The sequence below is a fragment of the Oryctolagus cuniculus genome, chromosome X, assembly GCF_964237555.1.
Source record: "Oryctolagus cuniculus chromosome X, mOryCun1.1, whole genome shotgun sequence".
NCBI classification, from domain to species: domain Eukaryota; kingdom Metazoa; phylum Chordata; class Mammalia; order Lagomorpha; family Leporidae; genus Oryctolagus; species Oryctolagus cuniculus.
Window position 1 is genome coordinate 129,206,860 of NC_091453.1, and position 25,410 is coordinate 129,232,269.

At 42.7% G+C, this 25,410-nt stretch overlaps 1 protein-coding gene and 1 pseudogene across 7 annotated transcripts in view; one reads left to right on the top strand and one right to left on the bottom strand.

The window, feature by feature from the left end:
• The window catches only part of MAMLD1 (mastermind like domain containing 1), a 125,631-nt gene that overhangs the window by 54,822 nt on the left and 45,399 nt on the right, over positions 1-25,410 (top strand). For 6 of the 7 annotated variants that reach the window (XM_008275037.4, XM_008275035.4, XM_051833868.2 and 3 more), the window contains exon 2: positions 12,582-12,740. The exons of the other annotated variant lie outside the window; for it this stretch is intronic. In XM_008275037.4, coding sequence (XP_008273259.2) covers positions 12,645-12,740 — 96 coding nt within the window. In that variant the 5' untranslated portion in view covers positions 12,582-12,644. The remainder of the gene's footprint in view (positions 1-12,581; positions 12,741-25,410) is intronic. 7 annotated transcript variants of the gene reach the window in all.
• Positions 1,876-1,967, bottom strand: LOC127487633 (U6 spliceosomal RNA; annotated as a pseudogene).

Consider the following 25,410-nt stretch of genomic DNA (forward strand, 5'->3'; position numbering starts at 1 on the left):
CTTTCATGTTGCCCATTTATAGATGCATCTACTTCTTTCTCACACTCCCTTTCTTTAATCTCTGGCAACCACTCACCAGTTCTCCATTTCTATAGTTTTGTCATTTCATGAATTTTATATAAGTGGAATTATACAATATGTCAGCTTTAGGGATTATCTTTCTTCACTTACCATAATTACTGCAGTTTCATCCAAGTCATCATATGTGTCAAGAGGATATTTCTTGAAGGATTTCTAGGTTATTTCTAGGCTTGGGCTATTATGAATAAAGATAGTGTAAACTCATGTGCAAGTTTTTCTATAAATACAAACTGGGTCATATAGCAGCTGCATATTTAGTTTTGTAAGAAGCTGCCAAACTATTTTCCAGAATGACTGTACCATTTTACATTCCTACCAATGATGTATAAGTGATTCAGTTTCTCCATGTCTTCATCAGCATTTGGTGTTCTCACTGTTTTTTTTTTAAATAGGGATGAAATTCACATAACAAAGACATTTAGTAATTCACAATGTTATACACCATTATAAATATTATGTCTAGTTCCTAAACATTTAAATCATCCCAAAATATGCACATTAAGAAGTTAGTCCCAAATCTTTCCATCTCTTTAGCCCCTGGCAACCACCTGGATTTACCTATTCTAGACATTCCATATAACTGTGACCTGTCCTTTTGTGTCTTGCTTCTTTCATTTATATAATTTTTTCAAGGTTTACCCCCATATTATAGTATGTCAGTACTTCATTCCTTTCTGTGGCTGAATGATATTCTACTGGGTGAATTTTTTATTGAATGCTTTTTCTGTGTCTAGTAAGATGATCATATGATTTCTTTCTGTTGATGTTATGGTTCACATTTATTTTTTCATATGTTGAACCATCTTGTATTTGATAAATCAAACTTAATCATGAAAAAGATCATTTTCTTAATTGATATTAGGTATTTAATTGTATTTGAGAGTATTTGGAGAATTTTGTACCTATATTCATGAGGGATATCGGTCTTTTTTGGTTGTTGTTGTTATATCCTTGAGTGGTTTGGAGTCAAGGAAATGTTAGCCTCATAGAATGAATTTGGGAGGGTCTTCTCCCTTTTAACTATTTGGAATATTTTGAAAAGAGTTGATAGTTCTTCCTTATAACTTCTGTAGAATTCTGTAGCTTTTAAACTCTCTGGTGTTGTGCTTTTCTTTGTTGGAAGATTTTTTTTTATTATGAATTTAACCTCATTACTCATTATTCATCTGTTCAGGTTTCCTATGTCCTTCATGGTTCAATGTTGCTAAGGTACATATATCCAGAAATTTATCCACTTCTTCTAGCTTTTCTTCTTTGTTGACATATAGTTGTTCATAATTGTCTCCAATGATCCTTTGTATTCTTGTTGTATCAGTTGTGCTAACTCTTTTTTCTTTTCTTTTCTTTTTTTTAAAGATTTATTTTATTTGAAAGTCAGAGTTACACAGAGAGAGAGAGAGAGAGAGAGAGAGACAGAGACAGGCCTTCCATCCACTGGTTCACTCCCCAATTGGCCGCAACAGGAGGGGCTGCGCCGATCTGAAGCCAGGAGCCAGGAGCTTCTTCCTCTTTGTCTCCCTCATGGGCGCAGGGGCCCAAGGACTTGGGCCATCCTCTCCTGATTTCCCAGGTGATAGCAGAGAGCTGGACGGGAAGTGGAGCAGCCAGGACTCGAACCAGCACCCATAAGGGATGCCAGAGCTTCAGGCCAGGGCGTTAACCACAGCGGCACAGCGCTGGCCCCTGAGCTAACTCCTTTTTCATCTCTGATTTTTTTTTTTTAATTTGAATCTACTCTTCTTTTTTCTTAGTTTAGATAGATGTTTATTGATTTTGTTTATCTTTTTAAACTCCAAAAATATGCAACACTCCATCCTTGCATAAGGGCCATGCTCATCTTCTTTGTATTCTTACAATTTTAGTTAACATGCTGCTGAAGTGAACACCCGCTGCTGGATATAACAAAGTTTTGCTTATCCATTTATCCTGCGATGGGCATTTAGGCTGTTTCTAGTTTTAATTATTATGAATAGTACTGTTATGAACATTTGTGTAAAAGTTTTCGCTTGAGTATCTATTTTTTTTCTAAAGATTTTATTTATTTAAGAAGTAGAGTTACAGACAGTGAGAGGGAAAGACAGAGAGAAAGGTCTTCCATCTACTGGTTCACTCCCCAAATGACAACAGCAGAGCTGGGCTGATCCAAAGCCAGGAGCTTCTTCCGGGTTTTCCACGCGGGTGCAGGGACCCAAACACTTGGGCCATCTCTACTGCTTTCTCAGGCCATAGTAGAGAGCTCGATCAGAAGAGGAGCAGCCAGGACTTGAACCGGTACCCATATGGGATGTTAGCACCATAGGTAGAGGATTAACCTACTATGTCACAGCACCAGCCCCTTGAGTATCTATTTTAAATTCTTTCAGTTGTATATCTAGGAGCAGAATTGCAGGATAAAAAGGTAATTCTATGTTTAGCATTTGAGAAACTACCTGTTTTTCAAAGCAGCTGCAAAATTTTACATTCCCACCAGCAATGTATAAGGGGTCCAATTTTTCCACCTTCTCACCAACACTTATTATTTGTTTATCATAGCCATCCCAGTGGCTATAATGACATGACTAATGATATTGAACATTCTTATGTATGCTAGACTGCCACTCTATGTCTTCTTTGGGGGTGTGTCTGTTTAAGCCCTTTGTCTATGTGTTTTCTTGTAAATGTGGTGATTATCTTTTTGTTGAGTTGTAAGAATTCTTCGTGTATTTGGAATATTAGGTCCTCCTCAGACGTATGATTTGCAAAGGTATAGTTTTATTTACACTTTCTTGGTAATGTCCTTCAATGTACAAAAGGATTTAATTTCAATGAAGTCCACTTTATCTATTTTTACATTTTCTTTCTCATCATTTTAGTGTCACGGAAGATTTCATTGCCAAATCCAAGGTCATAAAAATGTTGTGTTTTCCTATAAGATTTCTATAGTTGCAACTTCTACATTTACATTGTTGATTCCTTTTGAGCTGATTTTTTATATGATATGAGGTGAGGTCCAATAACATGCTCTTGCATGTGGATATCCAATTGTTGAAAGACTATTTTAAAAATTAATTAATTAATTGGAAAGACAGACAGAGAGATCCTCTGGCTTACACCTCCAAATGCCTGCAACAGCCAGGAGGCATGAGTTCCATCTGGGTTTCCCACATGAGTGGCAGGGACCTAGTTACTTGAGCCAACACCTGCTGCCACCCACACTGCACATTAGCAGAAAATTGGAATCAGACAAGGAACAGGACTCATACCCAGGATGTGGGAATCCCAAGTGGCATTGTAACTTCTCTGCCAAGCAGCCATCACTGTTACAGAATGACCTGTTAAAATGACTATTCTTTCTCCCATTGAATGGTCTTGGCACCATTGTTAAAAGCAAGTCTATTCCATTGTCTATTGCCTGTATTTACACAAGTACTTTACTGTTTTGACTAATGTAGCTTGGTAGTAAGTTTTAAAATCAGAATATGTAAATTCTTCAATTTTGTTCTTCTTTGTCAATATTGCTTTGAGGTGAGCCTGTGATTTTGATTATTTGTGTATTTAATTGGTGGATTACATGAGTTGACTTAAATATTGAATCAAGCTTACATCCCCCAAAATAAACCCAATTTTATCATTGGTATAATTCTATTAATAAATGAATAAAACTTAAAGGGTTGTGTGTTTAGATTTATGAGAAATATTATTCTGTATTTTTCTTCTTTGCTCAATTTTTGTCTTTGTCAGGGTAATAAAATGAATTGAGAAGTGTTCTTTTTTCTGGAAGAGGTTATATAGAATTTTAAATTGTATAATTCTCTAGGGAGGCCATCTGGATCTAGAATTCATTTCAGGAGTTTTTCAAATTATTAACCTAGTATCCTTTATCATGTATAAGGTTACTTAAATAATTTCATATTGAATAAATTTTGATAATTTGTGCTTTTAGAATAAGTGGCCTGTTTCACTTACATTTCTAAATTTGTGAGGATAGAGTTCATCATAGTAGTATTTCTCAGGTCTATAGGGTCTGCTATGGTAGTATCCCACTTTTCATTCAGAATATTGATCCTTTGTGTCCTTTTCTTTGTCAATCTTGCTAGATGTTTGTCAATTTTATGAATGTTTATAAATAAGTAGCAGTTTTCATTCAGTTTCTCTGTTTTTCTGTTTCCAATGTCATTGATTCTGATTCTTTATTATTTCTTTCCTTTTGCTTGCTTTGGGTTTACTCTTCTAAGTTCTTTAAGTGGGAGTTTAGATGACACAGCTTTATCTGATTTTGAAATATTGCATTTTCATTTTATATAAGTCAATGCATTTTTAAAATTTATCTTAAAGTCTCCTCTTGAGACATACTTTTTTTTTGACAGGCAGAGTTAGACAGTGAGAGAGAGAGAGACAGAGACAGAGTGAAAGGTCTTCATTTTTCCGTTAGTTCACCCCTCAATGGCTGCTGTGGCTGGTGTGCTGCGGCCGGTGCACCTGCTGATCCGAAGCCAGGAGCCAGGTGCTTCCTCCTGGTCTCCCATGGGGTGCAGGGCCCAAGCATTTGGGCCATCTTCCACTGCACTCCTGGGCCACAGCAGAGAGCTGGCCTGGAAGAGGAGCAACCGGGACAGAACCGGTGCCCTATCTGGGACTAGAACCCAGGGTGCCAGTGCCGCAGGTGGAGGATTAGCCTAGTGAGCTGTGGCGCCAGCGAAACATACATTTTTAAGTGTACTATTTAGTTTCTAAGTGTTTGAATATTTTTATGTTGCATTTCTATTAGTGTTTCCTAATTTGACTTCATTGTGTCAAAGGAAACGCCATGTATTAATTCAATTGTTTTTACTTTAAAACTTACTTTAAATATATTTGAGAGGCAGGGTGTTAGGGAAAGGGTTGCGGGAAGGGGAAAAGAGGAGAAATGGTTCCCATCTGATGGTTCACTTCCCAAATGCCCACAGCAGTCCAGGGCTAGGCTGAGGCAGAAGCTGAGAGCTAGGAATCCTACCAGATCTCTCATGTGGGTGACAGAAACCCAATTAACTGAGCCATCACTTTTGCCTCCCAGGGTCTGCATTAGCAGGAAGCTGGCATCTGAAGCTGGAGCCAAGAATCAAACATTGGTAACCCAAGTGAGACATGGGTGTCTTAACTGCCAGGCTAATTACTCACTCTTTCTTTTAACTTTTTTTGTATGCATTATTGTATGATCCAGAATATGTTTATCTCAGTGTATACAAGTATATGCAAGTTCAAGAAGTCTATATGATCACTAAGTAAACTGAAAAAGATCTTTGTAAAAATTAAGAGTGGGAATGTGAGAGGGAGGAGGGGGAAGGGTTGGAACCTGGGCAGGAGAGGGAGAGTTTCACTATGTTCCTAAATCTGTTTATATGAAATACATGAAACATATAACTTAAACAAATTTTTTTAAAAGTTCATGGAAAATGAAACTGAAATATGTTTATTTTGGTGCAAAACATTGAAATCCATACATACAGTGACTTTCAAAAAGTTCATGGAAATGCATATTATGGAAAAAACTATGCATAGATTTCAATTCTTTTTATCAAAAGAGGATGTTTTTCCTAGCAATGATGCTAGTTAAGACAACTATGTTCCAAAATGCCTTGTCTAAATAATATTGGAGTCAGCGAACTCAAAAGGCTTCCATGGCCTTGGCAGCTCATGACAAGAGCCTCAGGTGATTACTGATGCCATAGACAAGAGTGTCAATTGTTAAATCAACAACAGGAGTCACTGTGCACTTACTCCCCATGTAGGATCTCTGTCCTTAATATGTTGTACAATGTGAATTAACGGCATAACTAGTACTCAACAGTACTTTACACTTTGTGTTTCTGTGTGGGTGCAAACTGTTGAAATCTTTACTTAATATATACTAAGTTGATCTTCCGTATGTAAAGATAATTGAAAATGAATCTTGGCCAGCACCACGGCTCACTAGGCTAATCCTCCACCTGTGGTGCTGGCATCCCTGGTTCTAGTCCAGGTCGGGCCGCCGGATTCTGTCCGGGTTGCTCCTCTTCCAGTCCAGCTCTCTGCTGTGGCCCGGGAAGGCAGTGGAGGATGGCCCAGGTCCTTGGGCCTGGCACCCGCATGGGAGACCAGGAGAAGTACCTGGTTCCTGGCCTTGGACAGGCGCAGCGCACCGGCCGCAATGTGCCGGCTGTAGCGGCCACTTGGGAGGTGAACCAACTGAAAAAGGAAGACCTTTCTCTCTGTCTCTGTCTCTCTCTCTCTCTCTCTCTCTCACTGTCTAACTCTGCCTGTCAATAAATAAATAAATAAATAAATAAATAAATAAATAAAAGAAAATGAATCTTGATGTGAATGAGATGGGAGAGGGGGCGGGAGATGGGAGGGTTGCTGGTGGGAAGGAAGTTATGGGGGGCGGGGGAGCCACTGTAATCCATAAACTGTAATTTGGAAATTTATTTGTTAAATAAAAGTTAAAAAAAAGAAACTATGTTCCAAAATGGAGTACCTAGATTAGATACCTGTTTTTAACTCCTGAATCCAGCTTCCTGGTGATAGAGACCCTGGGAGGCACTAGTGATGGCTAAAATGATCAGGTTCCTGCCACCTGTGTGCGAGAGCTTGATTCAGACCCCAGCTTCATTTTTTTTTAAGTAGAAAGACCACTGTTTAGCAGAATATAAATACAGTTTACAAGCAGTAATCAAATTCCAAGATGTCAATTTCACTGAGAAGACATTCAATTTTTGTACTCTACATATTAATGACCACAAATCATAGAAAATATGTGATATTTGTCTTTTTGGGTCTTATTTCACTAAGCATAATGGTCTCCAGGTGCCTCCATTTTGTTGTAAAGGTTGGATTTCATTCTTTTTTATGGCTGTGTAGTGTTCTATTGTGTATATATGCCACATTTTTTTATCCCATCATCAGTGATGTACATCTAGGTTGATTCCGTATCTTAGCTATTGTGAATTGAACTTCTCAAACATACGGGTATAGATAACTTTTTCATATGCTGATTTCTTTTCCTTTTGGTATATTCCCAGGAATAGGCTAGCTGATCATATGGTAGATCTATTTTGACATTTCTGAGGAATCTCCATAATGTCCTCCATCGGTCCACATGTCTATTTCTGTTTCAATACTCAGCTGTTTTGATTATAACAACCCTGTACTGCCTTGAAATCTGGTATTGTAATGCCTCCAGCGTTGTGGTTTTTTTCTTTAAAAAAAATTATTTGTTTATTTGAAAGGCAGAGAGGCGGACAGAGAGAGAGAGAGAGGAAGAGACAGAGACAGAGAGATCTTCCATCCAGTGATTCACTCCCCAAATGGTCACAACAGCCTGAGCTGGGCTGGTCTAAAGCCGGGAGCCAGGAGCCAGGAGCCAGGAGCCAGGAGCCAGGAGCCAGGAGCTTTCTCTGAGTCTCCCATGTGGTTACACAGAGAGCTGGATTGGAAGTGGAGCAGCATCCACATGGCATGTCAGCCTGCAGGAAGTGGCTTTACCCACTCTACCACAGCACCAAACCCTGTTTTCATTGTTTAATATTGCTTTTATTATTCAGGGTCACTTGTGTTTCCATATGAACTTTAGCATGATTTTTTTTTAGATCTGAGAAGAATGTCCTTGGTATTTTTATTGGGATTGCATTGAATCTGTAAATCTATAAATTTTGATGATATTAATTCTAATCCACAAATATGGAAGATTTTTTCCATTATTTTGTTTTCTATTTCTTTTACTAATGTTTTGTAATTTTCATTGTAGAGCTCTTTCACATCCTTAGTTAAATTTATCCCAAAGCATTTAAATTTTTTGTAGCTATTGTGAATGGAACTGATCCCTATAAGTTCTTTATCATCCATAGCATTTTTAGTGTACATGAATGCTATTGTTTTTTGTGTGTTGATTTTATATCCCACAACTTTGCCAAATTCTCTTATGAGTTCCAAGAGTCTTTTTAGTGGAATCTTTTGGTCCACCTATATAAAGGATCATGTCATCTGCAAACAGGGATAGTTTTTCTTCCTTTCCAATTTGTACCCTTTCAATTTCTTTTTCTTGCCTAATGGATCTGGCTAAAATGTCCAGAACTGTATTGAATAGCAATGGGGAGAGTGGGCATCCTTGTCTGGTTCCGGATGTTAGTGAGGTCCCAACTTCTAACTTAGGCTCAGCCTAGCCCAGCCATCGTGAACATTTGGTGGGTGAGAGCACATGTGTGCATGCATGTGCATGCTCTCTCACTCTGTCAAATAAAAAATATTTTTGCACTAAAATAAACATGGTTTTTAACTGCATTTCCCCACAAATGTTTTGAAATAGTTTTATATTCTTCAGATATTATAAAGAATGTAAATTTTACTGATTTTTGGTGGCACATCCTATAAATGTTAATTAGGTTCTCTTGAATCCTGTTGCTGAGTTTTTACATCTTCTGATTTTGGATCTTGTTGTTCTATCCATTGTTGAGAGAGGATGTGTTTTTTTCTATTTTTTCTTTCAGTTCTGATAACATTTGTATCCTATATTGTAGCTTTATTGTTTTGATCAGACACATTTAGGAATTTTATGTTTTCTTGCCAGATTGACCAAGATTTATCATTATGTAATGTCCTCTCTGTTCCTGTTAACTTTCACTGCTTTGAAGACTGTTTTCTCTGATATATTTTTAAAAAGATTTTTTTAAATTTATTTGAGAAGTAGAGTTACAGACAGCGAGAGGGAAAGACAGAGAGAAAGGTCTTCCATCCGTTTGTTCACTCCTCAAATGGTCACAATGGCTGGAGCTGAGCCGATCCGAAGCCAGGAGCCAGGAGCTTCTTCCAGGTCTCCCACTCAGCTGCAGGGGCCCACGGACTTGGGCCATCTTCCACTGCTTTCCCAGGCCATAGCAGAAAGCTGAATGGGAAGAGGAGTAGCTGGGACTAGAACTAGCACCCATATGGGATGTCAGTGCCACAGGAGGAGGATTAGCCCACTGCACCACAGCGCTAGCCCTGCTTTATCTGATATTACTAGAGCCACCCCTGCTACTTTGTAAAATTAATGTTCATGATCATGATACAACTTTTGACATTATTTTACTTTTACTTTTCTGAAACCATTATATTTAAGGTGAGCCTCTTGCAGATGACAGGTTTTTGGGTCATTTTCTTACATCAACTTTGCTTACCTCTTTCAATTGGTATATTTATAATATTTTCATTTAATATACTTACTAGTAAGTGCTTATTTCCAAAAATTCATTTTTGTTTTCTGCTTTTGTTTCTTATTTTATTTATCCTAACTTCCTATTTCTCTGAAGAATTTTTACAATTCAACTTGATTAATATTATGGCGTTTTTGAGTGCAGATTTTTGAATAGCATTTCGGTAGTTGTTCTAGGTGTGTGTGTGTGTGTGTGTGTATGTGTGTGTCTACTAGTGTCAGTATTTTACTAGCTTAAGTGAAGTGTGGAAGTCTAACCTCTGTTTCCACCCTTTATCCCCTGCTTATGATGTAATTGTGTTCAACATTTCTTCCACATAAATTTAGAGGCATGTCCAATAATGTCATAACTGATGCTTCAAGCATCAACTATAATTTGGAACACTGCAGAGGAAAAGAAGTCTATTATATATACCTATTTTTTCTCTTTCCATTTATCTTTCTTCCTTGCTGATATCCAAGATGCCTTATTTTAATGTTTCCTTTCTGTCCAGAGAATTCCCTTTAGTCAGGAGTCTTCTAAATATTTATTTATTTATTTATTTATTTTGAGAGGCAGGGTGAGCGAAATCTCTTAACCATTGGTTTACTCCTCAAATGCCAGCAATAGCCAGGGTTAGGCCAATTGGAAGCCTGGGACTCAATGTAAGGCTCCCACATAGGTGTTGGGGACCCAACTACTTAAGCTATTACCTGCTGCTTCTCAGGGTGCACATTAGCAGGAAGCTGGAATCTGGAACAGATGCAGCACTCAAACCCAGGCACTCTGGTGGAGGTGAGGGTGTCCCAAGGGCATCTTAACCACAAAGCCAAATATACCTGCCCCAGCCATTGTTTCAGTAGAGGTCTGTTATTGACCAATTCTCTTAGTTTCATTTCATCTGAGAATGTCTTGAGTCCTCTTCCATATAGTGAACTTATTTTTTTTTTTACTGAGCGTAGGGTTCTGGGTTGACAATTTGCTTTTTTCAGCACTTGAGATTATTGTTTCAAGTTATTATACAACTTCCTTCTGGTCCCCATGGTTTTTGATAAAAAAAAAAAAACCCATGGTCATCAAAATTGCTTTTTCCCCTATAGCTAAGGCATCATTTCTCTATCACTGCTTTCTAGATTTTGTATTCGTGTTTCAGAATTTTGATTATGATGGTTGTTGCAGTGGATTTTTTTGCATTTATACAGTTTGGAATTCACTCAGGTTTTTGAATTTCCAAGTCTGTTTTTATTTTTTATTTTTTATTTTTTACCAAATTTGGGGAGTGGGATTTAGGCTATTATTTCTTGCTTACTCTTTTAGTCCCATTCTCTCCCTCTCCTCTCATATTAGAATTCCAGTGACATGAATGTTCTATATTTCCTTTATAATCCCACAACAGATTTCCTGTGTCTCTGTCCATTGTTTCCAGTCTAACTTCACTCTATTGTCAGATTGTTAATTTCTGTTTTTCTATGTTAATTACTTCCTCTGTCTCTTCCATTTTCCTATTGATCCCATCCATAAAGTCTATTTCAGTTATTTTACTTTTCAGTTCCAAAATTTCTATTAGGTTCTTCTTTGTATTTTGTGTTTCTTTGCTGAGAATTCCTATTTCTTTGATGACTCTTTTTCCATTTTTTATTTGTTTCAATGTGGTTGTAATTTTTGGTTGAGAAATTTTAAGGATTAATGTTTTTTTTAAAAAAAATCCTTGTCAGATAGTTCTAACATCTGTATCATCTTGGTATTGGCATTTTTGGACAATATTTTTCTTTCAGTTTGAGATCCATTTGGTTCTTGGTATGATCAGTGCTTTTCTATAGAAGCCTAGACATTTGGGGTGCTACTTTGTAGGACTAGATCTTATTTTAATCTTCTGTTTTAGCTGACTTCCTCTGACATTGCCCTTGCAGGGAATAGGCTACCATCTTATTTCTGTCAAGTGAGTATAAAACTCTAGTTTTCCATTTCGAGATCATTGATATCAAGGAGGTAGGGCTCCTTCCTCCTCCCTTCTGAGCAGAGATGAGTTCTAGCTTCCCATTATGTATCTACTGATACCATTCTTGTGGGAATGAGGAACAGTGACCCATTACTGACAGATGGTTGTGGAGTCGTGGCTCCATGCTTGGCCTTTACTGATAGGACGAAATGGAAATTTAATTTGTTCTGTGGTGTTTAGCTGGATTAGAGCAGTTATTGTCTAAGTTTTCTATTTTACCAGGGTACCCTTTTCCTGGTTCTTTGGCTATAGGAACAATCTTTTGTTTGGGTCTTTTTGTTTGTGCTTATTGACATTTTGAGTTGCTGGCTTCTTCAGCTCCAAGTCTACCATATGTGAGGCCAAAAGGAAACTCAGAGAACTCACTTCTATATCATTCCTCATGTCCAATGGTACCTAGATGGTCTATTTCCTCCTTCATGCTGTGCAGGATCTTCTAATATTGGTTTTATTTATAATGTCCAGAGGTTTTAGTTTGCTCAGTGATAAGATAGGGAAAAGTACTTCTCTTTCTAAGGATGGGTATTTGGACATTGAGCTTTTAGAGCCTGATGCTGTGCTGCCAAAGGAGATTTAGGAAAGGAAGATCTGCTATCATATAAGAGCCTTAGCAGAGACTCTTATTTCTACTATATCATGAGAAGCAAAAGGAAATGAAAGCTTCACCTGGATTTGCACATGTCTACTCTTCTGTCATGGAGAGCATACATTGGAGTAGCTATGATCATAGACAGCTCAGTTTCCCATAAGCCTGTTGACTCAGTGTTTCATTAGCCCTTTTCAAAATCTATTACATATGTTTGGTACCTGTCAGGCCATTCACTGTTGGTCAGCTTACTTGACTAGATTCTAACAGGATGAGAATTGGTAGCTGTTCCTTCTATGGTCTATAAGTCTTACTCTGGTATAGCTGACGGAACACTAAGCTATCACCTGTGTGCATCACTGTGAGTGCATATAAGGACACTGGATCTCAGAGAATGGACGAGTCTTTCCCTGTGGCCCATGGCATATCATAAAAAAAACAAAGCCAAACCTCAGACTCACACTCCTTGCCTATAAGCTTGGTATTATGTTAATTGTATCAGCTGTCTTCTGCCCTCTCTCCAGTGAACTTTCTTCTGTCTCCCATGACCAGAACTGCCATTTCATCGCAGCCACTGCCCCCACTGAAATGCCCCTCATCCCTGGGGGTGGTGCTCAATGAGGGCGGTAGGGTGGGGAACGGAGGTGGCTGACTGCACACAAACCTGTCCTCAGAGTTAAAGTCTATGATTCAGGGGATCAGTGGTCTCATCTACATATCTCAAAGACAGTGTGCTTTTTGTCTCCCAAAGCCCTGTGTCTAGGTCATTTGGGAAACGCCTTGGAGAGTCAAGAATAAAATTGCAGGTCAAACAATGGATGACTGGAAAAGTCGGCTTGTAATCAAGAGCATGCTTCCCCATTTCGCCATGGTGGGAAATCGTCAGGAGCCCAGAAAGCTCCAGGAATCGGTCAGACAATGGGCTATGGGGGGAGGGGGGTGTTGAATGCTTCTAATCCTAAACTTCAATGTAAGATGTGTTATTGAAATTCCCTGTGCAAAGTTGGTAGCAAGGAGGCAACTTAAAATACAAAGATCTCAAATATTATCTAGAAAGGACTGCCCTTTGTGAGTTTGTGGATGAACTGAAAATACAGTTCACTGTTTCATCTGTATTCCCAGTCCAGTGATGTCTGCACTGAACCCCCTCAATGAGAAGAGGAGGACAAGTGAGAGGCAAGAAGATCCTACTTTTTGCCTTGATAGAAACCATCTCAAATGACATGCAATCAGTGTACTTTCTAGTATTACTGAGAACAAGGAGCCAGTGAGTGGAGCAGAGAAAGGGATTCCCATTCAACTCACTGGCGCTAGCATCCTTTTTAAAATTCATTTGATGTACTTCTACATTCCTCTCTGGAAACCCAGACATCATCCAAGTGTCTGAAACTCAGCATTAGGGATTCCAGTGGTAGTTCTAAGGGCAAAGATGAGAGAATGAGCCATGAGAGCCATTGGTTGGTTGAATTTGACAATAAAAGCCTGCAACATTGCCAGTCTGCCAAGATTAGCTCGATTATCAGGAGTTGCAGCAAACACAATGACTGTTATCTCAGGGTATTAGGCCCACAGAGGAGTGGCTTGCTTAATCTCTGAAATTAATAGAGCAGAGAGGAAATGGCTCTTATAGAGCCGTAGGTCTGCTTCCTTCCTGTTCATAGAACTGGGAGCCCTGGGCTCTGAGGTAATGACATTTCACATAACCAGAGGGCCTGACTCCAGTTCCCAGGGCAATCCACTTTCAGTAAGTCAGCTTTCTGTTTGTTTTAAGATTATGATATGTGTCCAGGTGTGTGTGTGTGTGTGTGTAGGAGGCAACTGAAATAATGCTTCTCTTTTTTCTCTCAATGACAACTACCAAAAATTGATTGAGGATGTGCTAACCAGTAGAATGTGTAGATACTTACAAAACTTTGTTTACTCTACTAGTATCCCAAGTTTCACAGAGATGGCAGTTAGGTGAGGAGGTGGAAATGGATGATTACTTGGCCAGCAGTTTATTAACAAAATGACTAGCCCTGTTTTATGCATCTTCTAGAAAGGAATCTCTAACTTCTATCCTGATTTCTCTTTTATTTATGGTTTCTTTGTTACTGTCAATGACTGAGTCACTCAAATAAAGAAACACTCCTGGTAATACACTAGAGTCCATGATCAATTTAGGCATGACTTCAAATTGCTCCTTTGTTTCCCATTTCTTTAATTCATTTGGGCCAAAACCAAGCAGAAAAGGGTAAGTGGGTTGTAGTTACAAGAGTACTCTTCCTCTTCTCCTGCCCACTCCACACACACTCTTTTGAAAAGTGTGACTAGTAGATAACTGCTTTGATTTTGGGCAGTGTATACCTCAGCGGATGTGTTCAAGGGATGGTTGTCCTTAGAATGGGCCTGGGAGCAGCCATCCGGGCCTGTACTATAGAGAGGTTGTCAATGCTCGTACCATTTCCAGGCTTGGCTTCCCTTTGCAGATGCCTTCAGAGCCTTCGTAAACCTCGCCAACAACTCACATTCATTTCTTTAGAGTCACACATTGGACTTGATCAAAATCAGCCCCTCTGACCCCTGTCCAGCACAACTTGTTCTCTGTCCTGGGCTTTGAGTGGCCTATTTCCAGAACTCTGAGGTGTCCTAGAAGACCAAGGATTAGCCCCCAGTTGAATACAACAAAAATACAATCTTCAGGCTGCAAAAACAACTCCTTCAGATGAGTCTTCACGGTTGAAACCCCATTTGTCTTCTTGCGAGATACATGTTCTCTCTAAAAAGGAAGATGCTGAAAGAGCCCGTTTGTTTAACTGGGCCTGACAGGTTCTGCTGCTAACATCACCAGAAGATTAAGGTGGCTCTTGATGTGCGTATTAGTCTGCTTTTTGCTACTTTAACTGGAATACCAGCTTCTTGGGAAAGAAACGGTTTATTTCAGCTTCTACTTTGGAGGTTATAGGTCAGGATCAGGTGGCCTCATAGTTCAGTGTCTGGTAGAGGTTGGTCATGGCAGGTGCACAGGAATGATCACATGGTGAACCAGGAAGCAGAGAGAGCAGTTAGGCAGAACTGAACTTCAATAATCAACCCTCTCCAAGGGCATGCCCCCACTGACCTAGACTCCCCACTAGACCCACTACACAGATCACAGTTTGACTAAGACTTTACCCTTAATCCATCAACCATTAATATTAAGACATCAGAGTTTAAACAGGGAGAGAACTCCTACTCAGTGAATAACAGTGTGAGAGAAGCTGAGTGTTAGTGGCTCCTCATTCCCTATAGCCTCAGAAATGTGCCTGTGGCTAACACTGAACTTTACCAAACACACAGAGCATCTCAGTTGCCTGCTTGTGAACCAAGGGATTGACAGATTAAAAGCAGAATAGGCCAGCGTTGCTGCTTACTTGGCTAATCCTCTGCCTGTGGCGCCAGCATCCCAGGTTCTAGTCCCAGTTGGGGCGCCAGTTCTGTCCCGGTTGCTCCTCTTCCAGGCCAGCTCTCTGCTGTAGCCAGGGAGTGCAGTGGAGGATGGCCCAAGTCCTTGGGCTCTGCACCCACATGGGAGACCAGGAGAAGCACCTGGCTCCTGGCTTCGGATCAGTGCGGTGCGCTGGCCGCAGCGCCCCAACAGCAGCAGCCATTGGGGGTGAACCAACGGAAAAGGAAGACCTTTCTCTCTGTCTCTCTCTCTCTCTCACTGTCTAACTCCATCAAAAAAAAAAGCATAAATGGCCTGTGAGTTCGCCAAGAAACATGCTGTCCAAAGAAGTTATTACAGGGCCTGGCATGCGAGGAACAGGAGGAGGTCCTTTGCAGGAGCTGGGCTTGCATTTCCAGGGTGTGGCCTTAGCTGAATCTCAGATGTTTCCGTTGTTTCCTCTCCCTCTGATGCTTCGTGACATCCAGAGGTGACACCCTGCACCCTAGCACCAGGAAACCATGTGCATCTGGAAGCATGTTGCTCCTATCACTCTCCATCATCCTGAAAGTATCCCTAACATAATGCTTTGGACATTCACCTTAACTGGTGCTCTTGTCCTTTCCCCGAAACAATCTAACAAAAAGACAGACCTCCAATCAAAGTCTTGATACAAAATTCTATCAGTCCCAGAGGAGAGTTCTTTGTAAATTGCCTTCTCAAATAATTGAGCATTTCCTTTCAGGAAAAAGTATATCCGATGTGATAGTTGTTCTTAGCCTAACACCCAGGGCTCAGGACCCTCGGGTTTTGCATCTGCTGCTAACTAGCTGTGGGGTTTTGCTTTCCCTAAGAACAAAGTCCATCTGCACCAAGAGTAAGAATAACCTTTGGTTGAGTATTGACTAGGTGATAGGCAGTATGTTAAGCACTTGGGGGAAATCATCTCCTCTAATGCTCATGATGACCCTGAGAGAAAGAGGCCATTATTATAAGTAGGAAACTGAGGCTCAGCGAAGTTAAGCAACTTGACTGAAGAAAGGGCAGAGCTCAGAACTTAAGGTATCTTAGAGCCCACTGTCATCACCACCATACTCTGCCACCTCTTAAATCTAAAGTCCATTGAAAAGCACAAGATGATGACTACATAGCATGCAAAAGTAGCCATCATGAGAAATCACAGCAATGAAATTACCTTTTCCACACTTGTTCACTCATTCAGTTGCATGACAATGTAATGCCTCTTGTGATTTGGGGGAAAAAAGTTTTACCTCTTGAACATCTGGTAATCTCTCCAAGGTTAATAAGACTTCCAATGTCTTCAGTTAGTGTATGAAGTTTTAACAGGGAGCAGAACATTTGGTCCTTCCCTTTGAAGTTAAGATCTCAACTCTTCCCCCTAGAGCAGTAGGTTGGTTACAAGTGTACGCATGGAGTTGAGACTCACTGTGCATGTTACATATCATCTCTATACCCAATTTGAGTGGCAAGTTTTAAAGATTCTCCCAGATCTGGTCAGCTATCTGTTCTATTCAAAATGCAGCTGGACAAAATGGGGCTGTTAAGGCTATTAAATATACAGTCTGAGAAGGAGGGGGGTGCTGTGATCTTTGAACATCTTCTGTGTTCAGTCATTTCATGTTGATAGATAACTCAAGGGATTGCAATGAATTGGCATGTCCCGTGTTCCACTGGAGCCTCCAACTACTCTTTGATTGAGGGGAAAAGGATATTATTATCATTCTTCTTTGTGGATAAAGATATTAAGGTCTGAGGAATCCAATGGCTTGCAGAATGGTAGCCATTGAGATGATGAGAAGCTACTCAAGGGTCCCTGTTAGGATGGGCCCAAGTACAGTGTTCCTTCCACCCACAGCACAACCAAAACTAACCCCCTCAGCCCATGTACTCCTCTTTTCTAAACACATGTGGGGCTGAGGAAGCGGGAGAGAGGAGCCCTCTGTTTAACAGGATAAGTGGAGACTTGAGAGGCTACCAAAAATACTGGCTCCATTCTAGATATCCCTCTTCTTTAGATTGGTGATCTTTGAAGTACCCAGTAGGAGACCCTCTGTTCACTTCATCCTGTGATGTGTGATTTGGTTCAAGATGTGTTCCCAGAAGCTTTGGAGGCTCATGCTTTTCCTTGCAAAAAAGACCACTGGACTAAGCAATTAGACAGCAGTCTTGATCCTGGGATGTGACCAGCTCTTCATGAGATCTTGAGCAATCTTTATCCTCTTGAGATCACATGGCATGCCTGCCTATGATTCATAATGGCCCTTCTTTCTGTGGCCACATTTCCAGGACCTTTTTCCTGTGCCTAGCCCTGTGCTAGATCTAGGTTCCAGTAGTCCACAGTCTTGAATCAAATGATCTCCAGGCGTCCTCCACTGGGAATAAGTGTATGTTACCCTCTAGTTTGAGGTAGAAGCAAGAAGAGAGAATAGTGAAATGATTTTTTTCTGTTTCCCATTCCCAGATTAGGAGCCCAGATGTGAGAGGGACCTTCCCAATGCTGGCGACTGCTCTGGGTGTTCGGGCCAGAGCAGCAGACGAAACAGTCCCAGATTTCCTGGCACTGGCATTCCAGCGGCAGAGCCAGCCCACAAACAGGTGAACAGTGGAAGTCTCTTTTCTTTATCCTGGTGGCTCCTGGAGCCTTCTGTTCAGCATTGTCCACTGCCCAGCCTGGCAGAAAGCAGGAAGACAGCGACAGCCAGCCAGGAACTGGAGTGAGTTGTCTAAACAGCACTCTTAGAAGCACAGGTTCAGAGGTTTGGGTCTTTGCCAGTATCCTCTGCTTCACGCAGGCTTTGGGCATGTTTGCTGGTACATATCTCACCCCAAGAGAGAGGCTCCCACATATATGTGCTCCACTGCCACATACATATACAACCCAGGAGGTCCCAGGGACCAGTTTATCAGAGAGGCAGCTGTCCTTAGCATTACCAATTTCTTGCCTGAGCCTCTGGGCCTCACTATCCGTATCAGTGAAATAGGCTGAGTAACTGTGCTCTCCGGCTCCGCCAGGGTCTGTTGGATGATGTGGACGTGTTCTTAGCCACTCGGTATATGGTTTATCTGAGCACCTTTCTGATGATCAGAGTTTATGCATGACTCAGAGGTTTTTTTGAAGTGGGTCCCTGTGAAATGCGTGTCCTTGGGGCTCAGGTAAGAATAGAGAGGACCCCTGAGGACGCCGCAGCTCGGCAGCAGCCCGACTGCACTGAAGCAAGCTGGATTGATGGTAGAGCTGTGAGCATTCTGGGTCAAGGCCTGCAGTGCATATGCGTCTTTCTATTTTGAGGATCCTCCCTATGGAGTACGCAGCTGTTTGCTCCCTCTGCTCCCTCCGCCTTCTCCTGCAGTAAGGGCTCTTTCCTGTTACAGACACCCAACTGGGGCAGGAAGCCAGGCAGGGACCTTGCCTGCAGACAGATCTTTTCCTCAGGGCTGAGCACTGCTCAGTTTACGGAACACCACTGGGCTGAGCATCTGGGTCCTGCCTGGGTAGCCCAGCTCTGCTGACCGCTGACCTGCACGTTGCCATCTGTTGGAAGAGGAGGATGCAGGGAGAGGAGTAGGTTTTACAGCTGGCTTACGCAGGTGGCTGAGAACTTTACACTGCCTATTTCAGGACTGCCACAGATCCATGGCAGCCATGTCTTTATTCCTTCCCCCACATGCCCCTTCCCCCACTTGCCTTGCTATAAGGCCCCAGGTAATGGGTGTCTGGAGGTGGAACTTCCCTGGGGAGCAGAGGACGTGGCTGGACCCCAGCAGAGAGGCAGCAGGAGAGTGAGTGGAGGCTGAGGTGCCACTCCGTCCTAGGGAGCGTGTAAAACAGAGGGGCCATGCTCTAGGGCTGTGGGCCTGTGACTTCCCAAACTACAGGCTGAGTCCTCTTGCTTTCACTGAGAACCCCCAGCTGGAGAACTCAAATGTGGCTCTTTTTACAGACAGATATTTGTGTCCTAAGCTGGCCTTGGGGTGTTGCATTCCAGCCTCTGGGGGAAGAGGGGTGAGAAGAACTCTGTCTTTCTAGGGTTGAGGCTACAGATTTTGATTTCTGCAGTGGGTACAGAATAATATGTCAAAAGCCTCCTTCCTCCCCTTTTGCCTTTCCTTCCCCTCACCCCTGCTTCTTCCTGCCTTTCTCTTCTTGTCTTCCTCCTCTGTTCGCATGAGATCTCCAGCCCTTAGAATGCAAAGTCAGAAAGGCAGGCATTTAGCCCCACACCAGTGGGCTTGATCAGGGGAGGCCCAGGACCCAAGGCCCAAGCGTGCTTGGTGTTGTTATTACCTCCCTCCCTCTGGTGCCCTTACCGTCTTACCACAGACTTGCCTTCATCTGCCTCCAGTGCTGCGTGGGCTGATCACCTTCCAGATTCCCCATCCAGAGCTGTTGTTCCCCAAGGCAGGCAGCTGGCATAGACACATTTGCTCACTCACCGCCCTGGCCCTGAGATCCGCTGCTGTTGTGCCCCTATAGCTGCAGCTCAGAGCCAGGCACATAGGAAATGGTCAGTAAGCAGTGGCTGCTGTTTATCTAGCTTAGTAATCATGCAGGCCACCTCCTTTGTTAGATAAGAGAAGGCCAGGGACTCACACCATGCAGGGGATGGGGGTGGGGGTGGGGGTGGGGGGGTGTTCGAAGTCCTTGGGCCAATTAGTGAACTCCTAACAACTGCTGACAAGTGCTTGTCTGGAGGCTTTACACTGGCCATGGGAAGAGAGCAGGAGAAATTTGCCAAGTGCCATTTTCTGCAGTGGTTGATTCTAGTCTGCAGTTGCCAGATGAGCTCTGGCACAAAGCTAGCACTTTGGAGTACAGAGATGGGTAGGAAACACCCCTGGCCTTTGGAGAGCTCTGTTGTGCGTGGGAGAAGAGCCTAGGCTTAACAGGGTAGACAGCCTGAAGGGTGACCAGAATACCTGCGGCGGGGGTGGAAGGTGTAGATACCATATAATCAGAGTCTCTTGAGGGCCTGAGAGAAGAGGTTCTAATCTTCTAGAAAAACTGCAAATTAGTCCACAGTGTGCAAAGTCTGGGCACCAAGATGGAACTCCCTAAGCTTTTTAGCTCTGAAAATGTTGTCTGCCCCTGTCCTGTGAATCATGGGCCTATGTGGCCCCCTATAGTATGAGGAGGGCAATTTGGAAATAACTCATTGCCCTCATGCTCACACTCTAGGCCAGGGGTTTGGCAAACCATGGCCCACGGGCTCAATCCGAACCCCCAGGCTGTTCTTGTATACAAAGTCATATTAGCGCACAGCCGTGCCCAGTCTTTAGAGTATTGTCCCACACACGGATGGGCAGAGTGCAGCAGAAACCGCAGGGCTATTAAGCCAGCACTGCTCCGGGTCACTGGGCATCGGGTTCATTCTCTGAGGCCATTGTTTCCCCTGATAAATAAGCACCCACTTCAGTACCCACCTGAGGTGAAGTCACTGAGCCTCAATGCCTTCCTGCACCTTCGGCTTCCCTTCCTGTGCCAAAGCTGGCCACAGCCCCCACGCTCTGCATCTCAGCCTTGTCCAGAGCCCTTGTCTGTGCTCCTCATTTCACCAACCATCAGCATCCAGAGAGATCTTTTAAAAACAAGTCAAGACGGTCCTTCTTCTGCTTCGCCCCTGCCCACACAAGAAAGTATCCAGCGCCCTTCTGGCAGCCTGCAAGGTCCTCTCTGTGCTCACAGCCACCTCACTGGCTCACTGGCCACATGTCTGTCCCTGGAGCACACCAGGGCCTTTTCACTCACTGTCCTCCTGCCTGGAGTGCTGTGCACTGGCCTTTCTCCCAGCCTGCTCCTTCTTTCATTCAGACCCTGACAGACGCATCTCATCCCAGGAGTAACCCTGGCACTCACTCACACACCCCTTTCTCTCTTCTAAGGAATACTTCTCACACTCTGATCTTGTTCTTGTCATTTGCTTCCTGTCTCTCCCACTGGAATTGCAGCTTCTTCTCTCTGATTCACCACTCCTCTCATTTTGATGGCAGTGGTGGTTTGGGGCTCCCAAGGCAGCTGCCCTACCTTGTACTGTGGGAAGCCTTCATCTCTGAAGCTACTCTGTCTGGCTGCATCATTTCCTAGGCTAGGCTTCAGGCCCTGAAGTTGTCTAGTATCACAGCTGCCCGTGTGAAACTGTCAGGAAAGCCAAACATTTTCTTGTCTCTCTTCCTCCCTCAAGTCAAACCTTTAGGATGTAGAACAATGAACTTGGCCTATATAAAATACCTTCAGGAAGCCAGTCTCCAAACACCAACACCCAACATCTGCTTTCTGAATATATATCTTCAAACAGCTATGTGTACATAAGCAAACTGATCTTCAACTTTTTTTTAAGCCACATGACATCGAAGGAACTTAGAAGTGCCTTGCCCTTTCCTGTGGTTAAATCTGACATAAAATTACTTCATTGCCAGCATATTAACAATAAAAAATCCTGTTTCTTCCCTAGTCATTCAGCTTCAATTACTCAGATTTTAAAAAGAAAGATAATTATGATTGACTTCAAGGAGACAGAGTGATTTGACTCTTAATAAAACATACAAAGCGAGTCTTCTTCCTCTGTCCTAGTCAGTAGAATTTATTACAGAATGGTGTAACAAGAAGGAAATATTTGTAGGGATGTTGTATCCCCTGATCACTACCACCTTCATCATCTATACAGTTTCCAATATCACCAGCACTACCACCATCATTACAACCACCATCACCTCCATCACCTCCTCCACCTCCACCTCATCATCTCTACTTACATTACCACTACCATCACTGTTACCACCGCTACCACCACCATTACCCTTGCCACCATCGTTACCATCACAGCCACCACCTCTATCACCACCATCCTCTCTTCCACTACCACAACTAACTCTACTCTGACCACACCACTGTCACTACCTCCAGCTCTCCTATCATTTTAGCCACCTCTACCACCATCACCACCACCTCCATCACTATCACCTCCAATATCGCCATCACTATTACCCTCATCACTGCTGCCTCTACCAATCCCACCCCCCCACCACCCATCTCTCTCATGTACACACACACTTTCCATAGTGTAATCACAGACACTGCCCACATAGAGTGAAATAAATACATGTTTTTAACTTGTCATTATTTCTAATATGTGTTGTGGCTATGGAACATCAGCATCTGTTTGTAGCCAAAATTGAATTAAGATTCATTATAATACAAGGTGATATCAATAATACAATAATAATAATACAACATGCTTAAGGGATGAGTCTGAGTGAGGGATCTTATATTTCATAAAGGGATATACTGAAGATTTCCTCTCAATGGCAAATTGTTGCTGTATTTTATTATGATTTGGTTTACAAAAGTAAGCCTTGCACACAGCTGTTCAGGAGCACAGCCAAGGACTAAAGGCAGCTCTGCCATGAATGGCAAATGCTGCTGAGTAAACCACGCTAAAGGCTATTTTAGGACCACCAAGAATGTGTTTGCATTTTCAAGAGTGGAAAGAGAGATAACATTTATTTGATATCTATGCCATGCTGAGCACTATGCTAACTTTACATTGCTAAGGCCCTATAATCCTTAAAAGAAATTTGTTCACTTTGTGGACCAGAAAATATGAAAAGAGAAGGAAAAATGAGTTGCCCAAGGCAACTACCAATTAGAAACAAAGTTTAGAGAGACATAAGGATTCAAGGCCCACCTGCTAAGTTCTACTATTGGAATGTAGTATCTAGAAGTTTCTTTGTATGATCAGATTATCCATTTGCCTGCAAAGCTGTTAATGTGCAAGGAGTATCTGGTAGTTCAATCAGATATATAGCAGTTCATGCTGGCACTTGAGGGCGTGCTTTGCAGGCAAATAGTTTAGCCCAGGAGGATCAGCAAATGCCTAGCAGGCAAGCTACTTTAATGTACATGGTAAAAACTGCAACAAGGGACCTCTGTGCTGAGGTTGCTGCTATCTTATACTACCCTCTGATGTGTGATTTGGAAAGCCTTGGGGCAAGTACAACAGTCCCTACAGACAAATCAAAATCCCATGCTAAGAAATAGGGGGATTTTGTCCTCAAAGTGTGCAGAGCTTAAATTACTGCCTTTCTCCCTGCAGTCCCAGGATAACCCCTGAGTTCACTTGGAGAAGGCTTGCTTGGTGCCAACATACATGCCTAGGGCTCCGCTATTTGGGCTTCACCCTGCGTGTCGGCCTCTGTTCTGCCACCAGCTAGTGCTATGACTTTAGTAAGTCACTGGCCCCCTGTGAACCTCAGTTTACCCATGTGCAAAAACATGGATCCTAAGCAAAGCTCTGTCTGCCCCCTTAGGATTATTATTAGAATCAAAGAACAATGAATGAGAAAAGTACATTGTTCACTGACAGAAGCTGGGATCTTACAAAGTCTTTTTTTTTTTTGACAGGCAGAGTTAGACAGTGAGACAGAGAGACAGAGAGAGAGGTCTTCCTTCCATTGGTTCACCCCCCAAATGGCCTCTGCAGCCGGTGCTGTGCCGATCCAAAGCCAGGAGCCAGGTGCTTCCTCCTGGTCTCCCATGTGGGTGCAGGCACCCAAGCACTTGGGCCATCCTCCACTGCCTTGCCGGGCCACAACAGAGAGCTGGACTGGAAGAGGAGCAACCGGGACTAGAACTGGCACCCATATGGGATGCCAGCACCGCAGGAGGAGAATTAGCCAAGTGAGCCATGATGCTGGCTCTCTTACAAAGTCTTGTGGTTGGTAACACTAAGACTTGGATCACAGGGCCTAGAGAAGTCCAGTATCTTCAGAATCTAGATAGATTCTTTCAGTCTACTATACTTAGGCAATTTACATGAACACTGTGAATTTCCCTTCCCCCACATCTCTGGAAAGGCTTTACTACCAGGAGCCACTTCCTGTGTGTGCATGAAAATACAGAAGCAGCCTCTTAGGAACCCCCTGGCCCCACCCTTGTGCATACATATCTCTTGCTATGTTTTTTTCCCACAGGTGGTTCCCGATGACTTAGTAAAATAGATGAGGAACAGATGATGAGCTCACCCTTTCAGGGTTCCAGATGTAGAGCTGAATGGGAGGAGTCAGGGGGCGGATGGGTAGATTCAGCAGAACAGGCTTCTAAAGGACAAGGCCTATGGAAGTTTCTTGCCCCAAGGTAAATGCAATCCAGGCAGGTTGGAAATACAATGTCATCTTCAACTAAAATAGTGGTGAGTCATGTGTTCCCTGAGTCTTGCCATAGGATACTATGCTTTCTCCATCTCCTGCCCTGGTGACAGTTTTAGATCAGAAAGGACACTTGGCCTCGAGAAGCCATATAAGCCAGACCTCTGGTTGCCTCATTTGTTCATGCTTTCCCCATGGCCCTCTAGCTCTGCTAGGTGTTTGAACTTTCTGGTAACATGGAAGACAGGGGTCTCCAGATGGGCTTGTTGAATCTGGAGACAGGAGAAGTGTTGCTTATATCTGCCTCTGGTCCTGGCTGAGGGTGTGGTACAACACTACAAACAAGCAGCAGGAGCAGAAAGGTACTTCTCTAGAGAGGGCTCAGAGGTTTCTGTTTGTCAACACAGAAACCAGATTTCAGTCTCAGCCTTCCCTGCTGCCCTTCCATATCACTCTAATGGTGAAAGCTTCACAGAGGACCTAGGCTGTGGAGGGCAATTTGGTGGTTCCTCAGATTAAACAGAATCGTCTTATGATCCAGCCATTCTACTCCTTGGGGTATACCCAAAAGAACCAACAGCAGGTGTTCAACCAGAATTGGTACATATGTTCATAGCAACATCGTTCAGAAAAACCAAAAGGCAGAAAAAACCAATGTCCCTCAGTTGATAAATGGATAGACAAAATATGGCCTATCCCTACAGGGGAATTGCATTTGGTTATAAAAGGAATGAAGTACTGAGGCATGGTACAATATAGGTGGACCTAGAACACATGATGCTAGGGTCCAACACTGTAGTGTAGCAGGTTAAGCTGCCACCTGTGATGCCAGCATTTTATATGGGCGTTGGTTCATGTCTGGATGCTGCACTTCCAACCTAGCTCCGCACTAATGCCTGGGAAAAGCAGCAAAAGATGGCCCAAGTGTTTGGGCCCATGCCACCCATATGGGAGACCCAAATGAAACTCCTGGCTCCTGACTTCAGTCAGGTTCAGCCCTGGCTGTTGTGGC